At 36.4% G+C, this 22,384-nt stretch overlaps 1 protein-coding gene across 4 annotated transcripts in view; it reads right to left on the bottom strand.

Moving 5' to 3' along the window:
• Window positions 1-22,384, bottom strand: part of LOC142328586 (magnesium-dependent phosphatase 1-like) — a 52,618-nt gene that overhangs the window by 18,765 nt on the left and 11,469 nt on the right. For all 4 annotated transcript variants that reach the window (XM_075372360.1, XM_075372358.1, XM_075372356.1 and 1 more), the window contains one exon: window positions 14,788-14,851. In XM_075372360.1, coding sequence (XP_075228475.1) covers window positions 14,788-14,851 — 64 coding nt within the window. The remainder of the gene's footprint in view (window positions 1-14,787; window positions 14,852-22,384) is intronic.

The following is a 22,384-nucleotide window of genomic DNA, read 5'->3' on the forward strand; positions in this document are numbered from 1 at the left end:
TTTTTTAATTGGGGTTTTCCAATTTGTGTAGCACAAAACTTACATAAATTTAAACTAATTATAAAATTAACTTTTAAAAATATTGATGGACACACGATAAAGAACATTATGTAATGTTTGTTATATTATTCTGCTATGCAATAGAACAAAACAAATGACATCATCACTGTATTATTTGCCTTAACATAAGGCGAAGAATACAGTAATTATATCATTTGCTTTCATAATTTTAGGGCAGGATAGGCTGCATAATTTTTTTGATGGCATGATAAAAATCATAGTTTTATTCACTGGGATATTTTAAGCCTATTGGTTAAACCTCTATAAATTCACTGAGTCCTGTCTACAACAGATGAAAACGAGTTGTTTTAAAAAAAAATTAGAAAAATTGAAAAATGGTGTATTGGGTAAATGTTTAGCAGTTGAATATGGCATAGAAACATTAATTATCTCAAACATTAAGACTTCATGAATTACCGTCACAACTCAAAAAAGAAGAACCAAATCTTTCCAGGAAGACAATGAGGAAAATATCAAACAAAGAGGTGGCTAAGGTTCTTTTCTGGTGGTTTGTTCAAAAGCAACCCCTTGTTGAACTAATTTCTGGGCCATTTCTAATAGAAAAAGCCATTATTTTTAATGAGAAACTAACTGGAGATAAAAATTTTAAAGCAAAATCAGAAAATGTTCAAGCATCGAATGAATTTATTCAATAATTTGATGATTTTTTTTTAAAGATAATGATGAACAATGTTTATAACATCAGTGAAACAGGCCTTGGATGGAAAGCTCTTCCCAAAAATAAAAACATTAGTTTCCTGCAAAGGAGAATCAGCTTCAGGCTACAAAATGTAATTTAACCTTTTTTAATTTTACATTTATCTGGATTTGGCCTTGCATAGGTCAAAAATATACTTAGAATGTTGTTATATTTTAAGAATATGATTTATAATATAACAGTACCAACTGTTCACATGGTGTTGCAGCCCAACAGGATCAGTGGTTTTAGTTTGTATGATCCTATGAATACAATTTTCCTGATTACTTCCTAAAATTGTAAAATATTGTAGTTGTTAAAAAAAGAATATCTGGCCTCACTAATGAAACATCAGTTATTGTTATAAAAGCTTCTGAACAGTAATCTTTATAAAGCTCTTAAAAATAGTGGGGAAAAATAGATCAAATTAGGAAAAGCAAAAAAACCTTAATAATTTGGTGTAGAAGTAGCAAGAAAATTTCATAATTTATTAGTTTCAAATTCAGTAATATTTTTCCCAGGAACCTTTTAACCATTTAAACCCAGAGAAGGAACTGGAGGAAAAACAAGAATTTTCAACATATGTTCATTTTCTGTAAAACTATTTCATATTTAAATCATCAGTGGAAATTTATTCATTTATGATAAAAACTAATTGTGTATTTCTCATTTTGTGTGAGAATGCGTGTGTGTGTGTGTGTGTGTGGAGTTTTATTTTTCGTGTACTTTTTTGGAATTTTATTCTAGAAAAATACATTGTACATGTAGAGTTAAGTTAATTTGATTTATCTATTGTGATATGGGATACTATTGCTCTGAGACATTATCTTAGGTAGGAGAGGATTTAAATTTATTACTTCTATAGTCTATCACTACATTTACGATACTCGGCGGTATAGTCTACAGTAGGAAATTAGTAATTAATTAATAATAATAATTGACGTAATTAAAAATAATAATTAACAGAAATTAGTTATTAATTAATAATCAGTTATTTAATATTCGAGCTGGACTTAGCCGAAATCTTTATTGGATTTGAATATAAATTTAAATCGGGGATTCCTTCCCTCCCCGTAGTCCAATTTGGACCCGGTTTCCACCTTTCCTTCCTCTATCCACCCCCCACCACTGAAAATCGACGAGAAGGTCAAATCTGGCAGATTTTTTCCAACTTTTGAAAAACGGACAAACAGGAATAGGAGCCAGCAACAGGAGGCCCTGCAATATGTGTTCAGCTCGAGAGGGTCTTAAACAAGTCCATGGACGACGTAACCCATGAAGAGAAGAGGAAGAAGCGGAGGAATAGGAGTCGCTCTGTAAAGAAAAAACCCACGGAGATAGAGATCGTGATGGAGAGGAGCTTGAGAGCACCCGCAGTGGGAGCTTGTGAAGTATGTAAAATAGCTCCTCAGCGTATGCGGCACCCTTACGAAACATGCTAAGAAGAGCCACACAGCCAGGGAGCTTAAGAAGCAAGGCTGAGATGAAGGAGATAGCCTGTCAAACTAGGGTCGACGCGCAACACAACGATCATTGTGCCAAGTTTAGGAAGGTGTCAAAAACGATGACATCGACATTCTTGTGGCACCTAATTGGAGAAGAGAGTGGTTCCTCAAGACGGGTGAGCTGAATGAGCCAATCTTTGCTGAGAGAGAAAAAGATTTGGCTGTTATTTTCGACTTGGCCAAGCAGAAAAGTATATTCAAGGAGTCCGTCTTTAGAGCACCCGAGAGTCAAAGATCTCGCAGCGGCGGGACGTCTAAGAGTAGGGCAGCTTCTCGCCTGCACCGAATCGACTACAGTCCTCCAGGGTGGTGACCTAGAGGACTTTGAGAGGAAAGTGTTCACTCTAGTAATTAATTCCCCAATTGGGGAGAGGAATATCTTCTTCTTGAGAAAGGACATCGGGGAGATTTTCCTCCAGGCAAAGCAGGATGTAATTTTTGGAGTGTAGGAAGGTATTGTGGCTCGTGTTTAGAGAAAATTACTGGAGTACCCGGGTCGCAGAATGAAGAGGACTACCGGCTTGTACGTGGAGTGAGTAGCTGAGCTCAAACCGAAGAGGGACAGATCGACCAGCGCGGCAGCTGCCGAGAAGGCGAAGACACTGGTCGTCAAGGCAGCGGATCAGCAGAGAAAGAAGACCTTTGTCGACCTTCTTAAGGAGGTCAAGGGAGCAATGAGTGAGGTTGACGCTGAGATTCTCTCCGTCCATAAGGGACAGAGGGAGGATATGTTGATCTGGGTCAGGGACGTAGGAGAGGGACCGGAGAAGCTCTTGCAAAAGCCTCAAGAAGAAGTCCAAGGGGTTAAGGTTGCCCTAAGGAAAAGGGGAAGAACCCGAAGAATTTTCATTAAGGACATAAATGCCTAAACTACTAGCGAGGAGGTAGTCAGGTCAGTGATCGAAGTTATCGATGTAGAAGAGGAGAGGAGGCAGACCATCAAACTAGCACCAGCTCACTCAAATACGCAGGTAGCTTCGCTGACGATTTATAATGGCGAGGCGGAGTAGTTGCTGCTGAAGGGAGGGGCGCCTGAGGATCAGAATGGTGTCGTGTAGGGTGGTCCTGGCTTTCAAAGAGGAGAGGTGCTGGGTCCTTGGCCACAAGGCGGCCTCGGGAAGGGTCTACAGGTCGAAGAAGTGTTTTCATTGCGACAAGGATGACCATGTTGCCGTGAGAGAGCCATATGCAGACGTTGTGGTGTGGAGGGCCATTATGAAAATAGCATTTAATGCAGCAGGAACTGAAATTAATTCAGTTCAACGTCAGTCGAAGAGATGATCCCATGACCTCCTCTGAGCCATCATCAGGGAAGTCGGAGATGTATTGGTGGTTGCGGAGCCAAATTTGGCAGTGGTCTCCAATGGCAACTGGAGTAAGGATCTTAGGTGTACTTCTGCTATTTTTGTGGCAAGACCGAGTCTGGCTGTTATTCGACAGGCCCAGTTGAATGAGTACCCCTGGGGCACAGCATATAACTTAGTGAAGAAGCGGCTGGGCAGGTTGCTGCCCAGGCTTCCTGATGAGCACCTCAGAAGGACCTTGTCGACCCTATTTCCGAAGGATTTGGCTCCGGGATAGAGGGAGTTGGTGGCTCCAGAAATACCACGTTACGCGGCCGACGAACTGTGCCACGGGGTTTCGTGACTCTGACTGAGGAAGAGTCCAGGAGTGGATGATATGACTGCTAAGGCTATGGTGGAGTTGGTGGAAGCCTCTCCATTCACCTTTTTGGAGAGCTTCAATAAGTGTTTGAGGGATACATTCCGGTGCCTAAGAGAGGTGGGTGGCGAGACCGGCCCATTATGTTACAGGCCAGTATGTTTGCTAAACAGTTTAGGAAAACTATTCGAGGTTCTATTAGCAAACAGATTAAGGGAGAAGTTGCAGAGAAGCTGGAGGATTCTCTGAAAGGCAGGGTGGCTTCTGCAAGGAAGAAGCTCGGCGAATGCTATCCAGAGAGTTGTGGAGGTAGTCGAGAGGGCGGCTCGGGGGTCCAGACATGTCAGGAGGATTCCCCTGATTGTCCTCCTTGATGTTTCAAACGAATTTAATAAGGTAAAATAGGAGGCCATACTGAGGCAGCTAGAAAGAAGAAGGATAGCGCCGCATTTACTCCGATTTGTGCTGCAATAATTCCTCGAAAGAGAGCTCAGAGTCACGTTGGAGGAGATCATCGTGTACATGCAGCGTGGGGTGCCACAGGGGTCTCAGAGGATGGGGCCAAATACCTGAGGGAATGGCTCCATAGGTCCAGAAGTTTCACCCTTCATATGCAGCAGGTGGCTATGAAGGTGGAGAGGATGTCCTTAGCATTGGATAGACTTATGGCCAATGCTGGAGGCCCTAGAACGTCCAGAAGAATGGTGATCGTGTCGGCAGTGGTGTCAGCTATCCTGTATGTTCTGCTGATATGGAAGAAGGCTTTCGTGATACAGAGAAATGCTCAGAGATTAAACAGAATTTACAGGAAAATGGCAATCAGGGTTGCACAGGTTTATAGGATAGTCTCCCTGGCTGCAGCTCTCGTGGTGGCAGGTCTACTACCATTGGATCTGGTGGCCAAGGAGAGAGTGGACAGGGCCATCAAGGGAAAACAGTTGATGAAGGGCTTCATGCTTGCAGAATGGCTGGAGAGGTAGTGGACAGTGAGACAGGGAAGATGGACTTTCACCTTGAGCCCTGAAGTTGCGGTGTGGGTCAATTGAATGCATGGGAAGGGGGCTTCTGAGCAGCACAGTGTGACGGGAGGAGGCAATTTGCTCAGAAGCCCCCTTGGCTTCTGAGCAGCCCAGTGTGACGAGTCGTTTGGGGTCTGCCTTCACAGGATTGGCAGGAGACAGACTCTGCTGTCAGTACTACAGTAAGGTGGACAGAGTGGGGTATACTTTTTTGAGTGCCTCGGTTGGCAAGAGGAGAGGCCTCGAGACAGCTTGGACTCGCTGGAGGGAGTTATGCGGCTGATGCTCTCGTCCAATGACAAATGGAGCACTTGCATTATTTAATGTAGGAGAGTGCTTTGACAGAAGTTGTGAGAAGAGAAAGAGGAGAATAGCAGGGATGTCAGATGAGGGCAGTGTTGGGCACTAGCCTTCGGGGACAGGTGGCGGGAATGCCTCAGCTCACCATTATTGGTGGCCCCCGCAGGATGTATCCCTTGCCTTCTAAAAATTTTATAAATTTTTAAAAATTAAAAACAACTGTTTTTGATACAATAAATTTATTTATTGTATCAAAATACAATTTTGATATCTATGATTCTGCCTGGAGAGGTAGTGGACAGTGAGACAGGGAAGATGGACTTTCACCTTGATCCCTGAAGTTGCGGTGTGGGTCAATTGAATGTATGGGAAGGGGGCTTCTGAGCAGCACAGTGTGACGGGAGGAGGCAATTTATTGCCTCCTCTATGAATCATGAGACCTTGCCGTTGGTGAGGGGCTTGAGTGCTCAGGGATACAGAGTAGCTGGACCGAAGGTGCAACCATATCGGAGAGTTATCTGTTGAGAGCCAGACTAAGGAATGATTCCTGAAAGAGGGCAGCAGCTCTTTCAGTAGTTGTTAGAGGCGTGAGTCACAATGACTTAAACGGCCATATCAACATCACTCAGTCCTCTGAGTACTGCGCAGCTGAAAGCAATGGAAAACTACAGCTGCTTTTTTTCCAAGAAAATGTGGCTCTCTGCATTTTCATATAGCAATAATGGAGGCGCCTTCCTTGGTCAAATATTCCGGAGGTAAACTAGTCCCCCGTTCGGATCTCCGGGTGGAGACTACTAAGGAAGGGGTCACCAGAAAATTAAAAAATAACATTCTACGAGTCGGAGCGTGGAATGTTAGAAGCTTAAAAAAGGTTGGTAGGCTAGAAAATTTAAAAAGAGAAATGGATAGGATAAATGTGTTTGTAGTAGGAATTAGTAAGGTTTGGTGGGAAGAGGAAGGTGACTTTTGTTCAGGTGATTTTAGAGTAATTAACTCAGCTTCAAATAATGGGCAGGCAGGAGTAGGTTTCATAATGAACAAGAAGATAGGGAAGAGAGTAGAGTATTTCAAAACGCATAGCGATAGAATCATTGTAATAAGGATAAAATCAAAACCTAAACCGACAACGATTGTTAACGTCTATATGCCTACAAGCGCCCATGATAATGATGAGGTAGAGTGTGTATACGAAGAGATTGATGAAGCAATTAAACACGTAAAAGGAGATGAAAATTTAATAATAGTTGGGGATTGGAATGCAAGCATTGGAAAAGGCAAGGAAGGAAATATAGTGGGTGAATACGGGCTGGGCAAAAGGAATGAAAGAGGGGACCGACTTATAGAGTTTTGCACGAAGTATAATTTAGTAATTGCCAACACCCAATTTAAAAATCATAATAGAAGAATATACACTTGGAAAAAGCCAGGCGATACTGCAAGGTATCAGATAGATTATATCATGGTTAAGCAAAGATTTAGAAATCAACTCGTTGACTGCAAAACTTATCCTGGAGCAGACATTGATAGCGGCCATAATTTGGTGATAATGAAATGTAGATTGGGGTTTAAAAACCTGAAGAAAAGGTATCAGATGAATCGGTGGAATTTAGAGAAGCTTGAGGAAGAGGAGGTAAAGAAGATTTTTGAGGAGGACATCGCAAGAGGTCTGAGTAAAAAAGATAAGGTAGAAAATGTAGAAGAAGAATGGGAGAATGTTAAAAAGGAAATTCTTAAATCAGCAGAAGCAAACTTAGGCGGATTAAAGAGAACTGGTAGAAAACCTTGGGTTTCAGACGATATATTGCAGCTGATGGATGAACGTAGAAAATATAAGAATGCTAGTGATGAAGAAAGTAAAAGAAACTATCGGCAATTAAGAAATGCTATAAACAGGAAGTGCAAACTGGCGAAGAAGAGTGGATTAAAGAAAAGTGTTCAGAAGTGGAAAGAGAAATGAACATCGGTAAAATAGATGGAGCATACAGGAAAGTTAAGGAAAATTTTGGGGTAAATAAATTAAAATCTAATAATGTGTTAAACAAAGGTGGTACACCAATATATAATACGAAAGGTAAAGTCGATAGATGGGTGGAATATATTAAAGAGTTATACGGAGGAAATGAATTAGAAAAGTGGTGTTATAGAGGAAGAAGAGGAAGTTGAGGAGGATGAAATGGGAGAAACAATAGTGAGATCTGAATTTAAGAGAGCATTAAAAGATTTAAATGGCAGAAAGGATGCTGGAATAGACGGAATACCTGTAGAATTACTGCGCAGTGCAGGTGAGGAAGCGATTGATAGATTATACAAAACTGGTGTGTAATATTTATGAAAAAGGGGAATTTCCGTCAGACTTCAAAAAAAGTGTTATAGTCATGATACCTAAGAAAGCAGGGGCAGATAAATGTGAAGAATACAGAACAATTAGTTTAACTAGTCATACATCAAAAATCTTAACTAGAATTCTATACAGAAGAATTGAGAGGAGAGTGGAAGAAGTGTTAGGAGAAGACCAATTTGGTTTCAGGAAAAGTATAGGGACAAGGGAAGCAATTTTAGGCTCAGATTAATAGTAGAAGGAAGATTAAAGAAAAACAAACCAACATACTTGGCGTTTATAGACCTAGAAAAGGCATTCGATAACGTAGACTGGAATTAAACTGTTCAGCATTTAAAAAAAATTAGGGTTCAAATACAGATAGAAGAACAATTGCTAACATGTACAGGAACCAAACAGCAACAGTAACAATTGAAGAACATAAGAAAGAAGCCGTAATAAGAAAGGGAGTCCGACAAGGATGTTCCCTATCTCTGTTACTTTTTAATCTTTACATGGAACTAGCAGTTAATGATGTTAAAGAACAATTTAGATTCGGAGTAACAGTACAAGGTGAAAAGATAAAGATGCTACGATTTGCTGATGATATAGTAATTCTAGCCGAGAGTAAAAAGGATTTAGAAGAAACAATGAACGGCATAGATGAAGTCCTACGCAAGAACTATCGCATGAAAATAAACAAGAACAAAACAAAAGTAATGCAATGTAGTAGAAATAACAAAGATGGACCACTGAATGTGAAAATAGGAGGAGAAAAGATTATGGAGGTAGAAGAATTTTGTTATTTGGGAAGTAGAATTACTAAAGATGGACGAAGCAGGAGCGATATAAAATGCCGAATAGCACAAGCGAAACGAGCCTTCAGTAAGAAATATAATTTGTTTACATCAAAAATTAATTTAAATGTCAGGAAAAGATTTTTGAAAGTGTATGTTTGGAGTGTCGCTTTATATGGAAGTGAAACTTGGACAATCGGAGTATCTGAGAAGAAAAGATTAGAAGCTATTGAAATGTGGTGCTTCCACAGGAAAATGTTAAAAATCAGATGGGTGGATAAAGTGACAAATGAAGAGGTATTGCAGCAAATAGATGAAGAAAGAAGCATTTGGAAAAATATAGTTAAAAGAAGAGACAGACTTATAGGCCACATACTAAGGCATCCTGGAATAGTCGCTTTAATATTGGGAGGACAGGTAGAAGGAAAAAATTGTGTAGGCAGGCCACGTTTGGAATATGTAAAACAAATTGTTAGGGATGTAGGATGTAGACTGTAGAGGGTATACTGAAATGAAACGACTAGCACTAGATAGGGAATCTTGGAGAGCTGCATCAAACCAGTCAAATGACTGAAGACAAAAAAAACAATACATAATAAGACACAAAAAAGTGAAAACCTGAACATAAGTATTTTTATACACTACCTACTTAACATCAATGTAAACATTACGAAAAATTACAACAAAGAAATATTTAAGCCAAGTAATAAAATATTTAAAAAAACAAAAATAATACAATAAAGAATTGTAAAATTTATAAAAATTAAATGTAATGATTGTGATGGTATTTACGAGGTCTGTTCAAAAAATAACCAAACATTTTTAACTGCATGCCAACGGAGATATTTAGTGACATGCAGTTGGCAGCATTGTGTTTCAAATAACCTCATCTAACTAAATGTTCTTGGATTGTTGATATCTTGTTTAGTTTTCATGTTATTAAGTGTTCATAGTGATTTTTGTAATGTGCGATTTTCAGGAGCAACGTTACAATGTAAAATTTTGTATGAGGCTGGGGAATACTTTCACAGAAACATTTCAACCTTTGAAACAAGCTTACAGAGATGATGCTCTGAGTTATACACAATGTTACAAATGGTTTTCATGATTCAAAAGTGGTCAAAAGATAACATTGATGAGGAAGGCTTTCAACTTCAACTGATGACACCCAGGTTGAGAAAATCAATGATCTGGTGTGTGTGTAAATCGCCGACTGACTGTCAGGGAACTTGCAGAAGAGGTTAGCATCTTGATTGGATCATGCCATGACAGTTTGACTGAAAAATTGAACATACACAGAGTTACAGCAAAGTTTGTTCTTTGTTTCATGATCAAACAGCAGAAACAACATTGAGTAGATGTTTGTTGGAAACTTCTTGAACCAATGACAATCAAACATTCAAGCAAAGGATCATAATGGGAGACAAGCGTTGGGTTAATAGCTACAACATCAAGACAAAAGTTTAATCATCACAATGGATCGGCAAAGGATCTCCACACCCCCAGAAAGCATGTCAGTCTTGATCTGTCAATGTGATGCTCTGTTTTTTTTTTCAATTTTAATGGAATTGTACATTTTGAATTCTTGCCTCAAGGTGAAACAGTGAACCGTGAGTACTATCAAGGCATTTTCAACAGTTAAATGAAAAAATCTGCAAAAAGACTGCAGTTGTGGCGAGACAACTCATAGTTCCTTCACCATGACAATGCGTCCGCACAGTCAGCTTTGTCAATTTGTCAGTTTTAAAAAAATCAGGGCTGTCCTACCTCAGTTTCCCTACTCGTCAGACCTGGCGCCTTGCGATTTTTCTTATTTCTGAAATTAAAATCAGTGATTAAAGGACACCATTTTGAGACTATTATACATTAAAACAAATTTGTCATGGACCTTAAAGACCATTTCAAATGAGGCTATCCAGGACTGCTTCGCAAAGTGGAAACACTGCTAGGAAAAGTGTATGAATAGAGGAGGGGAGTATTTTGAAGAGAGCAAGGACCAATAATCTGTAAATTAATAATAAAAAAATAAAGTTTGGCTATTTTTTGAACATATAAGAAAAACAAATAGTTTCTTTAAAACTAGATTTCTTGAACATTATATGAAAAATAATAAATTAAGTTTATCTAATATGCAGACCATCTAATAAACAATAAACATTCTATTTCTGATATTAACAGAAATTTAGAAATATTAGAAATTAATAAAGAAGACATAAAATTAAATATATTAGAAAACTATTACAAATACAATAAAACTTCAATTTTATGAACCATCTGACACTATTTGAGGGAAACATTCTTAGAAAAACTGCATCAGATAACAGCACTTGTGTAAATTAATATGCTCATTACTTTGGTATTTTAATTTTTAAATTTTTATTATACAATAATGCAATTATTTCAACCATGACTGAGGATGTGGGATCCATGAAAGCACGTTTGGAATATGTAAAACAAATTGTTAGGGATGTAGGATGTAGAGGGTATACTGAAATGAAACGACTAGCACTAGATAGGGAATCTTGGAGAGCTGCATCAAACCAGTCAAATGACTGAAGACAAAAAAAAAAATTATTCCTTTGAAAAAAAAAGGTTGGCAACACTAATTGTATGCTTCCAAACTAATTTGAATACTACTCATTGTTGTCATAAAATTGTGGTTACATGGTAATATTAAATATTAGGTAATTTAGTTGTTTTTGACAATTATACTTTAGAATCTTGTAGTTCCCAAATTATTTCCTTTTCCTCCTGAATCACTCTATAACTATAGTTATATTTTTAAATGTACACTTACATGATTATGAAACTACTCATCAACTAACAAACAGTACTATGTTAAAAATAAACAGTACTAATAATAAGTAATAATGAATACTTATGTTAAATCCATACAATGTAGACAATGGAATGTAGAGATTTAACATAAATTTTATGATGTCAGTAATTTAATTAATCATGAAGGCTAATAAAGGAATTATGATTTTGGAGAAATAGGAAGATTGAATTCACTTAAGAACCTTAGTCAGTAGTTCATATTTTGTACAATTACTGGAGAAAAAACAGAGTCCTTTGAGAAGTCTGCAGGCTGAATCACTTCGCCCACTAAGCTCCATGAAGGAAATGGCTTCCAGATAGTAGTGATTTGACAGGTGGGTCCATTTGTGGCTGATACAATTCACATCATATTAATCCACTGAAGAAAGGAATTAAGACAAGGACTTGAGGAAAGCCAGGAGAGGGAATAATTAGTTGATACAGAAACTGTGTTGGGAGATTGTAGTAGCTAACAATTTTGCCCAAGATTTAACTACGTGACAGTTCCAACACCAACTTGGTAAACTCTTGTCTTTTTCACCATACCCCATTGAAACAGAACAATTATTTTTATTCCAAAGATATACTAGCACTAGATAAATTAATAAAAATTTAACTTTAATAAAATATCTTTAAAAAACATACATATGTCTTACTTGTTAATTTCCACCTATAATAAAATACATAGAATATAAAATTTGAAATTTAAATATATTGCTTCCATATGAAAAAATATATAATTAATTATATTTTTTTAAATAATACATTCTATATTAATTTATAAATTAGATGAACAAAACAATTATATTTATTTGTGTTAGTAATCATAATTTTCTGTTTATTTTACCGTTGCTTATTAGGAAATTATGCATCATATTACTGCAATTGCAAAATGCATTTTCTTATGTTATCATATACTTATCTGTAAATTCACCAATTAAAACCAATCACTTGAAAATTCTTCAAGCCAAGTTCTCTAGATAAGTCAAGAATGAGTTATTTTGACTCTTTCTGTGCGCTAGTAATATTTTTTGAATCCATACAGTGCAAAAACATTAAACTTACAGTTTTTAGATGCAACTATTCAACTTAAGTGAATTTGTAATTCCCAGTTTTGAAGGAGGAATCACAATGCCTAAGGAAACTTAAAAATTAAAAACATGCTAAGACTTCACTAAGACCAAAATTAATATACGAGGTGCGACAATAAAGTAATGATACTGATTTGAAAAAAAATGTTGCTTACCGTTTTAGTCATGTTTAGTGTTCTCCTTCAAAGTAGTTCCCCTCTGATTGCACACACTTATTCCAGCGCTTCTGCCATTGATGGCAACATTTCTGGAACTCATCTTCTGTAATATCCTCCAAGACCCTCGTCACAGCTTTTTGGACATCTTGTGTTATTTGAAAATGGTGTCCCTTGACCGCCATTTTGACTCTTGGAAATAGAAAAAAGTCGCACGGAGCGATATCTGGTGAATAAGGTGGCTGTGGTAGTACTGAAATTTGTTTTGAGGTTAAAAACTGCTGTACTGATAGAGCAGTATGGGATGGCGCATTATCGTGATGCAGAATCCAATTATCAGCAATGTTGGCACGGACACGAAGAACTCGTTTACGAAGTCTTTCTAAAATTTTTTTGTACAAATATTGGTTAACTGTTTGTCCAGGAGGCACCCACTCTTTATGAACAATTCCCTTGGAATCGAAGAAGCACACAAGCATGCATTTCACTTTTGACTTTGACATGCGAGCTCTTTTTGGTCTGGGTGATCCCTTTGAGCACCATTGCGAACTTTGGCGTTTTGTCTCTGGATCGTATTGAAAAAACCAACCTTCATCACCAGTGATAACACGGCTCAACAAATCTGGATTGATTTCCGTTTGCTCTAACAGATCGGCTGCCACATTTTCCGTGTTTCTCGCTGTTGTTGTGTGAGATTTTTGGGGACCATTTTTGCACAAATCTTTCTCATACCAAGATTTTAAGTTAATATTAGACGAACCGTTTCTCGATTGATGTTGAGTTCTTCTGCAATCATTTTCACGGATAATCTTCGATCAGATCGTACGATTTCACGCACCCTGGTCAAGTTGACATCTGTCCGTGAGGTTGATGGTCGTTCACTGCGGTCTTCATCTTCAACATTCGTTCTGCCATCACTAAAAATTGTATGCCACCGAAAAATTTGAGCTCTTGACATAACCTTCTCTCCAAAAACCTTCTGAAGCTTACCATAAGTTGTCGTCGCATTTTCACCCAATTTAACGCCAAAAGAAATGGCATACCGTTGAGCAATATTTTACGTTTCATTTCTGTGACGAGAGACAGAACACGTGTTCACTTATTACAGGACAACTCACGACTGAGCAGTTGCATCAATGTGCCGCTTGGACTAAAAGTAGCTTATAGACCAAGGTCAAAGATGGTGTGACTACGCATGCTGCAGGGTTGCCACATCTTGGAAAGAAAAATCAGTCTCATTACTTTATTGTCGCACCTCGTACATTGGTTTATACAAATTCTGAGAAAATTAATTTCAAGCAGGCGATGAAACCATACTAACAATGAGCAAAGTTGCAAACCGATGTACATTGATAGTCTTTATTCTGATCATTATGTACACACTATAAACAAAACGCTTTGTGTATTATTAGTAAAGTATGATCACTTTTCATTGAGCTAAATGATCTTATGACTTGAAGGAGATATTTTCTGAGATATGTATATTGAAATCTTAATACCAGTCACAGAACAAATTATACAAACATTAAAAATATAAGGAAATGTTAGTTGAGAAGCATCCATCTGATGATAGCTAGATTAATCTTGTACAGAAATGAAATATGTTGATGTAAATATTGAAAATGATCTTGTAAAAATCCAAAAATTTACTGGTGAAGACAAATCAAATCAAACAAATTTTAATGGTTCTACCACAATTTCAAGCTTATAAAATTTGCCATGGAAGTGTTGAAATACAGAAAGAAAACTTAGTAATCGATGATCAAACATCAGTTATAAAATAAATTTCTGATAAAATTAAATAATTTACAAATTATTAAAATTTATCTGATTGATGTGAGACAACTGCAACAGTATTTGTTTAATTTTGCTGAATAATGATTATATATTATTTTATAGAATAAATAATTACAAATTTTAAATGCCTGAGTGATGAATTGAGCCAATAAACTGAGAGGGTTGACATCAACCTTATTTGAGATAGACTACATATAGAGATTATCATTTTGTTTCAACAGGGAATTTCTTCCAGTGTATAATAAAAAATGTATGCTATGTATGGGTTGATAAAGCATTACACACTAAAATGCAATAATGAGAAATTTTTATAAAATGATTGCATAAAGCTTCATTTTCACAGACTGCAAAATTGGTTGAACGATTAACTTTTAAAAAGTAATAATTTTCTTACTGAACTTTTGGAATCGTATAATTAATGTTATGTACAATTTTATTACAATATTAGCTGTAATAATATAATATATAATATTATGTAACATATACATAATATTATATTATAGTATTGTATACTTTAAGTATATTATTATTATAATAATGAATTAGAATTATATAAAACAGGAAACTAACGGTGTTAGTTTTATCGGTTTTTTAAGTTCTGTACATCCTGTCCAGAAGGGCCATACCAAACAATCTGAAAAGAAAAAATATATATTGATTTATGAAAAAATTATAATATTAACAATGAATTATTAATAACTGGAGTAAAAAGTAAGATGAAAATTGTATATTTATGTTATATTTTATCAGAATGTAACATAAATATTGTAATGACGTCAAATCAGAGGAAGGTGTACGTACACTACAATAGTGTAAAATATGCTACAAAAATAAAATATACTTATCTTGGCATAAAGCTAGCAGGACCAATTAAAATCAAAGTAAAATCTTAATTAAGATATTCCTGAAGTTAATATATTTATTTAAGTAAAACAATAAAGAAGTGCATAAAATAAAAATAATAAATGAACGTAAATCTAAGCTTTTACGAGTGTAATTGAAAGGCTTTAAGATAGTTGCCGCTACTGCTCAATAGGAGGGGGTAGGTTAGCCCACGGGTGTGTGAAGTAAAAGCTTGTTTTGTCCTTGCAACGTTCTGAAAAGTTCACCGCGATATCTTTGTTCGTTAGGAAGTGGCATCCTGCTAAGTGAAGACGCGTTTTCGGTTCTTGGCTGATTATTATTGATTTCACAAAATAGACGAAAAAAGTTTCAACGAGTTGTATAATTTTTTTTTCGAAACCTGAGAAACAGCTTCGGAGACTTATCAGTTCTTAAAAAAAAACTTTCAGAGATAAATGTCTGAGCCGGTCAAATCTTTTTATGTGGTTCAACAGATTCAAAGATGGCTGCGAATCAGTCGAAGATGACTCCCGGTCCGACCGGCCTTCTACTTCAAAAGCCAACGAAAATATTGTGAAAGTTCGCGATTTAGTTCCCTCTGATCGTAAACTTATATTTAGGGAAATGACTGATGAACTGAATTTAATTTTCAACGCGGTTCAGTCAATTTTAATTGAAGATTTGAACATGTGTCGAGTGTCAGCGAAATTCATTCCGAAATTGTCAGATCATCAGAAACAACACCAATTTGTATTCCAAGAAATAATTAATCGGGCCAGACTGACCCACATTTGTTAAACAGGGTAATTACAAGCGACGTAGCATGGGTTTATGGGTATGACTGAAAAACAAAGGCATAATAATCGTAGTAGAAGGGTCAAGTTCGTCACTACCGAAAAAAGTGGCACAGTCAGTCGAATGTGAAGACAATGTTGCTGGTTTTCTTCCATTCTACGGGCATCGTTCCTCACGAATTTGCCCCTAGGTCGCAGACAGTCAACTAAGAATACTATAAAAGTGTTCTTCAGCGTTTGCGCGAAAAAGTGCGGAATAAAAGGCCTGCTTTCTAGCGAGACAAGAATTGGGTCCTCCATCACGACAACGCATCGACTCAACGTGTGTTCTCGATCACGGAATTTTTGGCCAAATTCCAAATCCTGTGCTTCCGCAACCCTCCTAATCCATTGAATTAGCCCCTGCTGGCTTCTACCTGTTTCCTAAATTGAAACTTTCGCTAAAAAGGAATCGATTTGACTGAATTGAAAACATCAAGGCAAATACGAAGAGGATTCTTAACACCCTTAAGAAAGAAAATTTAAAGGAATGCTTCCAAAAATGGAAAAACCGTTGGAATCGGTGTGTTCAGTTAGAAGGGGACTACTGTGAAGGAGATCCATCACAATAAGCTGTAAGCACAGTCATTTTGAAATTTCCAGTCTTAAAACTTTCCAATCACAGCTCTTTAAAAGTTTTTAAATTAAATAACCTTTAGCTTTATTTTTCATAAAACCAATCACTGAATAAATAAAGCTAAAAAATTTACTTTTAATATGTAGCTTATAAAAAAAAGCAATCATTGTATTCAATAAAATAATATCATAATTAAATAATATTATATACAAATGCGAAAGTTGTGAATCTTCTGTTTGCAACAGCTTCACGCGATAACCAACCAACTGACTGCTCTCAAATTTTCAGGATACATTCATGTTATCCTAGGGAAGATTTTAAGCCATATATCGAGGCTCTAGTTCCCTTTTGGTTAAGATATTAAAGATATTCCTTTTATTTAATTATATTTTTGACACTGTGTCGATATAAATATAATGAAGTAAAATTACTAATTAGTTTTTTCTTTAATAAATATCTGTAAAATATTTAATATTCTCACAACAATGAGGATAACGTACGTGTTGGGGGTCCAGGGAGCGATCCCCTCCTCCCCCAAACTAAACGGTCGGGTAAGCGAAGGGAGCCACTAAAAATTTGTATTATACTCTGTAACAATCTTTGTTTTTTACCTTCTTATCACTTTTACTTCATGTAATTATTATTTTCATGTATTAATATATCTCTGTGATGGAATGGTAGCATCTCGACCTTTCATCTGGAAATCCTGGATCCGAATCCCAATCAAGCATGGCATTTTTCATTCGCTATCCAAAATTTCGATTTCATAGTTTCATATCACAGCTTCTTTAAACTTATGTGGTGAAATAAGACAAAAAAAAATGTAATCTCTTCCTTTTTTTATGTGTTAGGTTTCTAATTTTTAATATTTCTGTCGTCAAGATTTTGTCACCTGTGATAAAACCTTGATCACAGAATCAAGTTTTCCTTCTTTTCTCCTGGTGGTTACCAGAATAGTTGCTCTAGTAACCATGTTTTAAATAAACAAAAAAGGACAATTTAAATTTGCGTAAATATTGTATATTTATAATTCTTTTGTTATGGTCAAATATTCTATTTCTTCTTTAAGAATAAATTACATAATTGTATTCAAATTAAATTAATAATATTGTGCAATTATTAAAAATTAATGTGAACTACATTAAAGTTAGTCACATTGAAGTATGTCTGTAAATAGTACATTATTGTGTTATTATTGTTAAAATGTATACTTAAAAAAGAAATGGTTAGAAAGTTTACATTATGTATATATATACATAACAACACCATGATTTTCAATTCATGCATCAACGCGTTTTCATTGTATACGAACATTTTCAGTGTAGCAGCAGTTATATGTGATACACAGTTCTCAATATTTTAGTTCTCATTATATTAGAAATGGTTAGAAAGTTTACATTATGTATATATATATACATAACAACACCATGATTTTCAATTCATGCATCAACGCGTTTTCATTGTATACGAACATTTTCAGTGTAGCACCAGTTATATGTGATACACAGTTCTCAATATTTTAAGTTCATCAAGTGTATTCGGGTTGTTTGAGTACACATTATCTTTCAAAAAGCCCCACAAATAAAAATCGAGAGAACTCATGACCGGTGAACGAGGAGGCTATAGACTACGAGAAATTATCCGGTCATCGAAGAAATCGCGAGGAAATTGCTAACTACTGTTCGCCATGTGTGCAATTACTCCGTCTTGTAGCCACAGTAATCACGTTCATCAGCATGTAGCAAAGCTATGCATGATTATTTCTTGATACCGTTTAGCTGTGATGGTCTGCGAAAAAAGATAGACCTGTCAATTCTCCAACGACATAACCACACCGCACCCCAATTTTTTCGAATGTAATGGCTGTTCATGGGACTCATGTAGGTTCTCTAAAGACCATATTCTGTAATTTTAACTGTTAGCATATCCGCTAAGATGAAACCAAGCTTCATCGATGAAAAAACCTTGTCTAGAACAGATACGTCATTTCGAATGAAACTTCTAAACCACCGACAATACTGCATTCGTTTCTCCTTATCTGGTTCTTGGAGCTGATAACATATATTAATGCGGAACGGATATAATTTTAGAACACTTCTGTAAGAGAGCCCAACCTGGTTAGAAAGTTTTCGAAGAGGCTTTTTTGGAGAATGAAGAAGTGTCATTTATCGTCTGCAGACTCTCGTTAATTAAAACACTTGGTCGGCCGGTACGCTTACGATCATGCACACCACCTGTATCCCGAAAACGATTAAATAAACGAAATATAGTGGATTTGTGTGGTACATTAGCATCTGGAAAACCGTTTTAAAAATATTTCTGAGAATTCGTGTACTAATTCGATTCGCATTAACTCATATTATAGATTATAGACTCACTGTTCGTACGTAAGCGACATTGCTACTCGGATTCTACAAACTATTATTGGGGAAACAGTGGGCGTGGCAGTGGTGCCACATCCACTGTTGCCCCGCAGGCGTGATCTAGCAGTGCTACTATATACTATTCTGTTACAAAAAATTACTCTAATGAAAACATCTTTTACAAATTTAACTGTCATTCCTACAAAGCAGAAAAAGTTAGCTTGCGCGACTTTACGATCACCTTTCTCTCTCTCTCTGTGTGTGTGTGTGTGTGTCCCTGGCCGGCTCAACGTGGGACCTTCCGGCGAATGCCAACATCCCCGTCGGAGCAGCAGGCCTGGCCGGTCCGCCGAGGAAGCCACTGGACGCGGACGTTACTTGCCGGGCTTCAATCGCCCTGGCCGGCAGACTCAGCAGCAGTAGCCGGCCCAGCATGGGATCGCTCGAGGAGAACTGCCTCGGCCACGCCGGCGAAAAACGACCGACGCCGGGGGACCCCAACTGCCGCTGAGGGAAGGCCCGGTCGGACTTCATTGGATGAGCCGCAACTCTCCGACCTCGCTGGAGACCAACTTCCGGACCCAATAGCTCTTCTCAGAGCTAACGCAAAAAACGATCTTTTCAGGGCCACCACAAGGTTATGAATTACTAACCGTCGAAGCCATTCGACGACAACAGCCCTTCTCAGGGCTACCATAAGTTTAGCAATTACAACGGGCTGCCAAAGCCAATCGACAACAAAACGGCCCTTTTCAGGGCTACCAGGGTTGTGCCACGTGCCGTCGAAGCCCTTCGGCGACAATATATAAATATAAATAGATAAAATAATTTAAAAAGTATAAGTGGAATTTGTGTTAAAATCTTAAATGTAATTTTGTTGTTAACGATTGTCTGTAACAACTAAATCCATTAAATTAAATCAGGACATATTCATTCAAAGGCATTTATAAAACCAAAACAAGAATTTGTTTTGACCAGTGGTGAATAGAAAAGAAAACTGTTAAAAAATAGAAAACTAAATTAAGTTATAATGGTTGTTCATAATGTACTACCATTAATAATCTTTCTTTTTTTGTTTAGCTTCCGCAACCACTATAAGATATTACTTCAGAGGATGAATGAGAATGATATGTATGAATGTAAACGAAGTGCAGTCTTGTAGTGTCTCAGATGAACCATTCCTAAGGTGTGTGGGTAATTGAAACCCAACCAACAAAGAACACCCATAGCCACAATCTAGTAGTATTCAAATCCGTATAAAAGTAACTGCCTTTACTAGGATTTGAACCTTAGAGGATTTGAACTCTCAACTTTGAGAATTATCTCTCTAAGAAAGAAAGTATCAACTATCAAGAACATAAAAGATTTTAATAAAATTGCAAGACAAAAGCATTCAAGAACCACTTACAAAACATTTAAAACACTTTTAATTGTTTAAATAAAAATCATTAACACTCACCATAAATATTAATTTTAAAAATGTTGATAGATAATTAAATATTTGAATGTTATTAAACAGTTGAATGTTTTGAGCTATAATCAAAAAGGTTATAGACATTCTTGCATGGGATAAAATATAAAATCAATATTATCAGTTGAACAAAAAACAAAATAATGATAAATAAAACCAAAAACTCCATTGACAGTATATTTTTTTTTGTCTTCAGTCATTTTACTGCTTTGATGCAGCTCTCCAAGATTCCCTATCTAGTGTTAGTCGTTTCATTTCAGTATACCCCCTACATACTACATCCCTAACAATTTGTTTTACAATTGACAGTATAAACAAAAAAATTATGAAAAACCTAATCTGACATAAACAACTTACTTTAAAATAACAAGCAAGAAAGCACATATGAGGTTGTAAAAAATTGCAGTTGGTCACCTACATTTTACAAGTTAATTTTACAAGTTAAAAAAAATTTTAATACAAAACTATAATGTTATTATGACTGTGTATCAGAAATTTTTCTCTAATCTTGGAAATATTAATGATAATAAAACTAAACTTCTTTTTTGAAGAGCAAATAATAGATTGAATGATTATTTTCCATATGCCATGACCAACAGAATGCTGCTTTTCAGATGAATTGCTAGAAAATAATTTTTTTACTTAATTAACTGTAATAGAAAGTCATTGTTCATTAATGAATGATATATGTAAAAATTCTACCTTCTGGAATTTTAAATTTAATTAAAAAATTTCAAGGAATTTTCTATTATAAGAATATTGGACAATTATATTGTCCAATTTTTTAACATTCAATATATTTCTATGATGGTAGAGTATTTATTCTATATTGAGATAATTTTATGCATATCACATCTTACCATAAGAGGTATGATACAGAGTATGGTAGAGACCAATCAAAATCAGAGCTTGGGTAGTTTAGATTGTACTTAACTAATTTCTTTTTTTTATTTAGACTGCCATTAGCAATACAAAGGTCTCTGGAAAGATTTGCAATATGACTTTGCTTTTTATAAATTTTCAAAATAATTTCCACCACACATTAAACTGTTCTACATCTTTTGAAACCACTCTTCAAAGAAACTTTGCCATGTTTCATTGGAGATCTGGGCACACTCATCCACTCATCATCCCAAGCCCTTAGGAGGTCATCAATGCTCCAAAATGCTTTTCTCAGTATATTCTTCACCTGGGGAACAGCATGAAGTCACATGGAGTGAGGTCAGGGCTATAGGGAGGGTGCTCTAGTTTTTTTATTCCAGTGCTGGCCAAATACTCAGAGCAAATTTTAGAGCAGTGCGCTGGAGCATTATCGTGGTAAAAAAACCATGTACCCATCCTTGAGCTAGGCACAGCTTCTTGAGAGCTTTGACAACTTTAGGCAGGCATTCCTTGGTATACCACTTTACTATAACTGTCTTCTGAGTTTCCAACACAACTTTAAAGTCCTAAAACTCCTCTCACATGAAAAAATACGACTACCACAATCTGCTTCACTGGATTTTCGAGCAGTCACAGAGGTCTCCTCATCTTTGAATACCCATACCTTGTTCTGAGCCTTGGTCAGGATGTCATAACAGTACAGTCAAGTTTTGTTACCTGTCACAATACTGTTTATATAGGTTCAAATTTTTTCAGCATTTGACAGCACCATGAAACATGATGTTCCATCTGATTGTCGGTCACGTTATGCAGCACCCAAAGTGTACAAAGCTTACTAACTTGAAGATGATCTCACAGAATAGCATGAATTGCTGATGCAGTAATATCCAAGGACATCTCTACGTTGTGGTAGGTCACACACGAATTTGTCTCAACTTATTCTTTCAAAATCTCAGTACTTCCTAAATATTGCTGTACGATGAGGACAATCCTCTCCAAGGACAGGAGTCTTTCCTCTAAACACTTAACCCAGATGCAAAATTGGCTGATATTCAGTCTTCAGCCATTAAGACATCACTTCCTCTTTTCAATAACACAGCTAAAAAGCAAATGACATGGAGTTAATAACTAGAGCAGTTGCAGTGCAGATTGGAACCTGTCTAAACATGTCCTAACTTGTAACCACTTGTGATGATCT

This window comes from Lycorma delicatula, chromosome 8 (genome assembly GCF_047948215.1).
Source record: "Lycorma delicatula isolate Av1 chromosome 8, ASM4794821v1, whole genome shotgun sequence".
Classification (NCBI taxonomy): domain Eukaryota; kingdom Metazoa; phylum Arthropoda; class Insecta; order Hemiptera; family Fulgoridae; genus Lycorma; species Lycorma delicatula.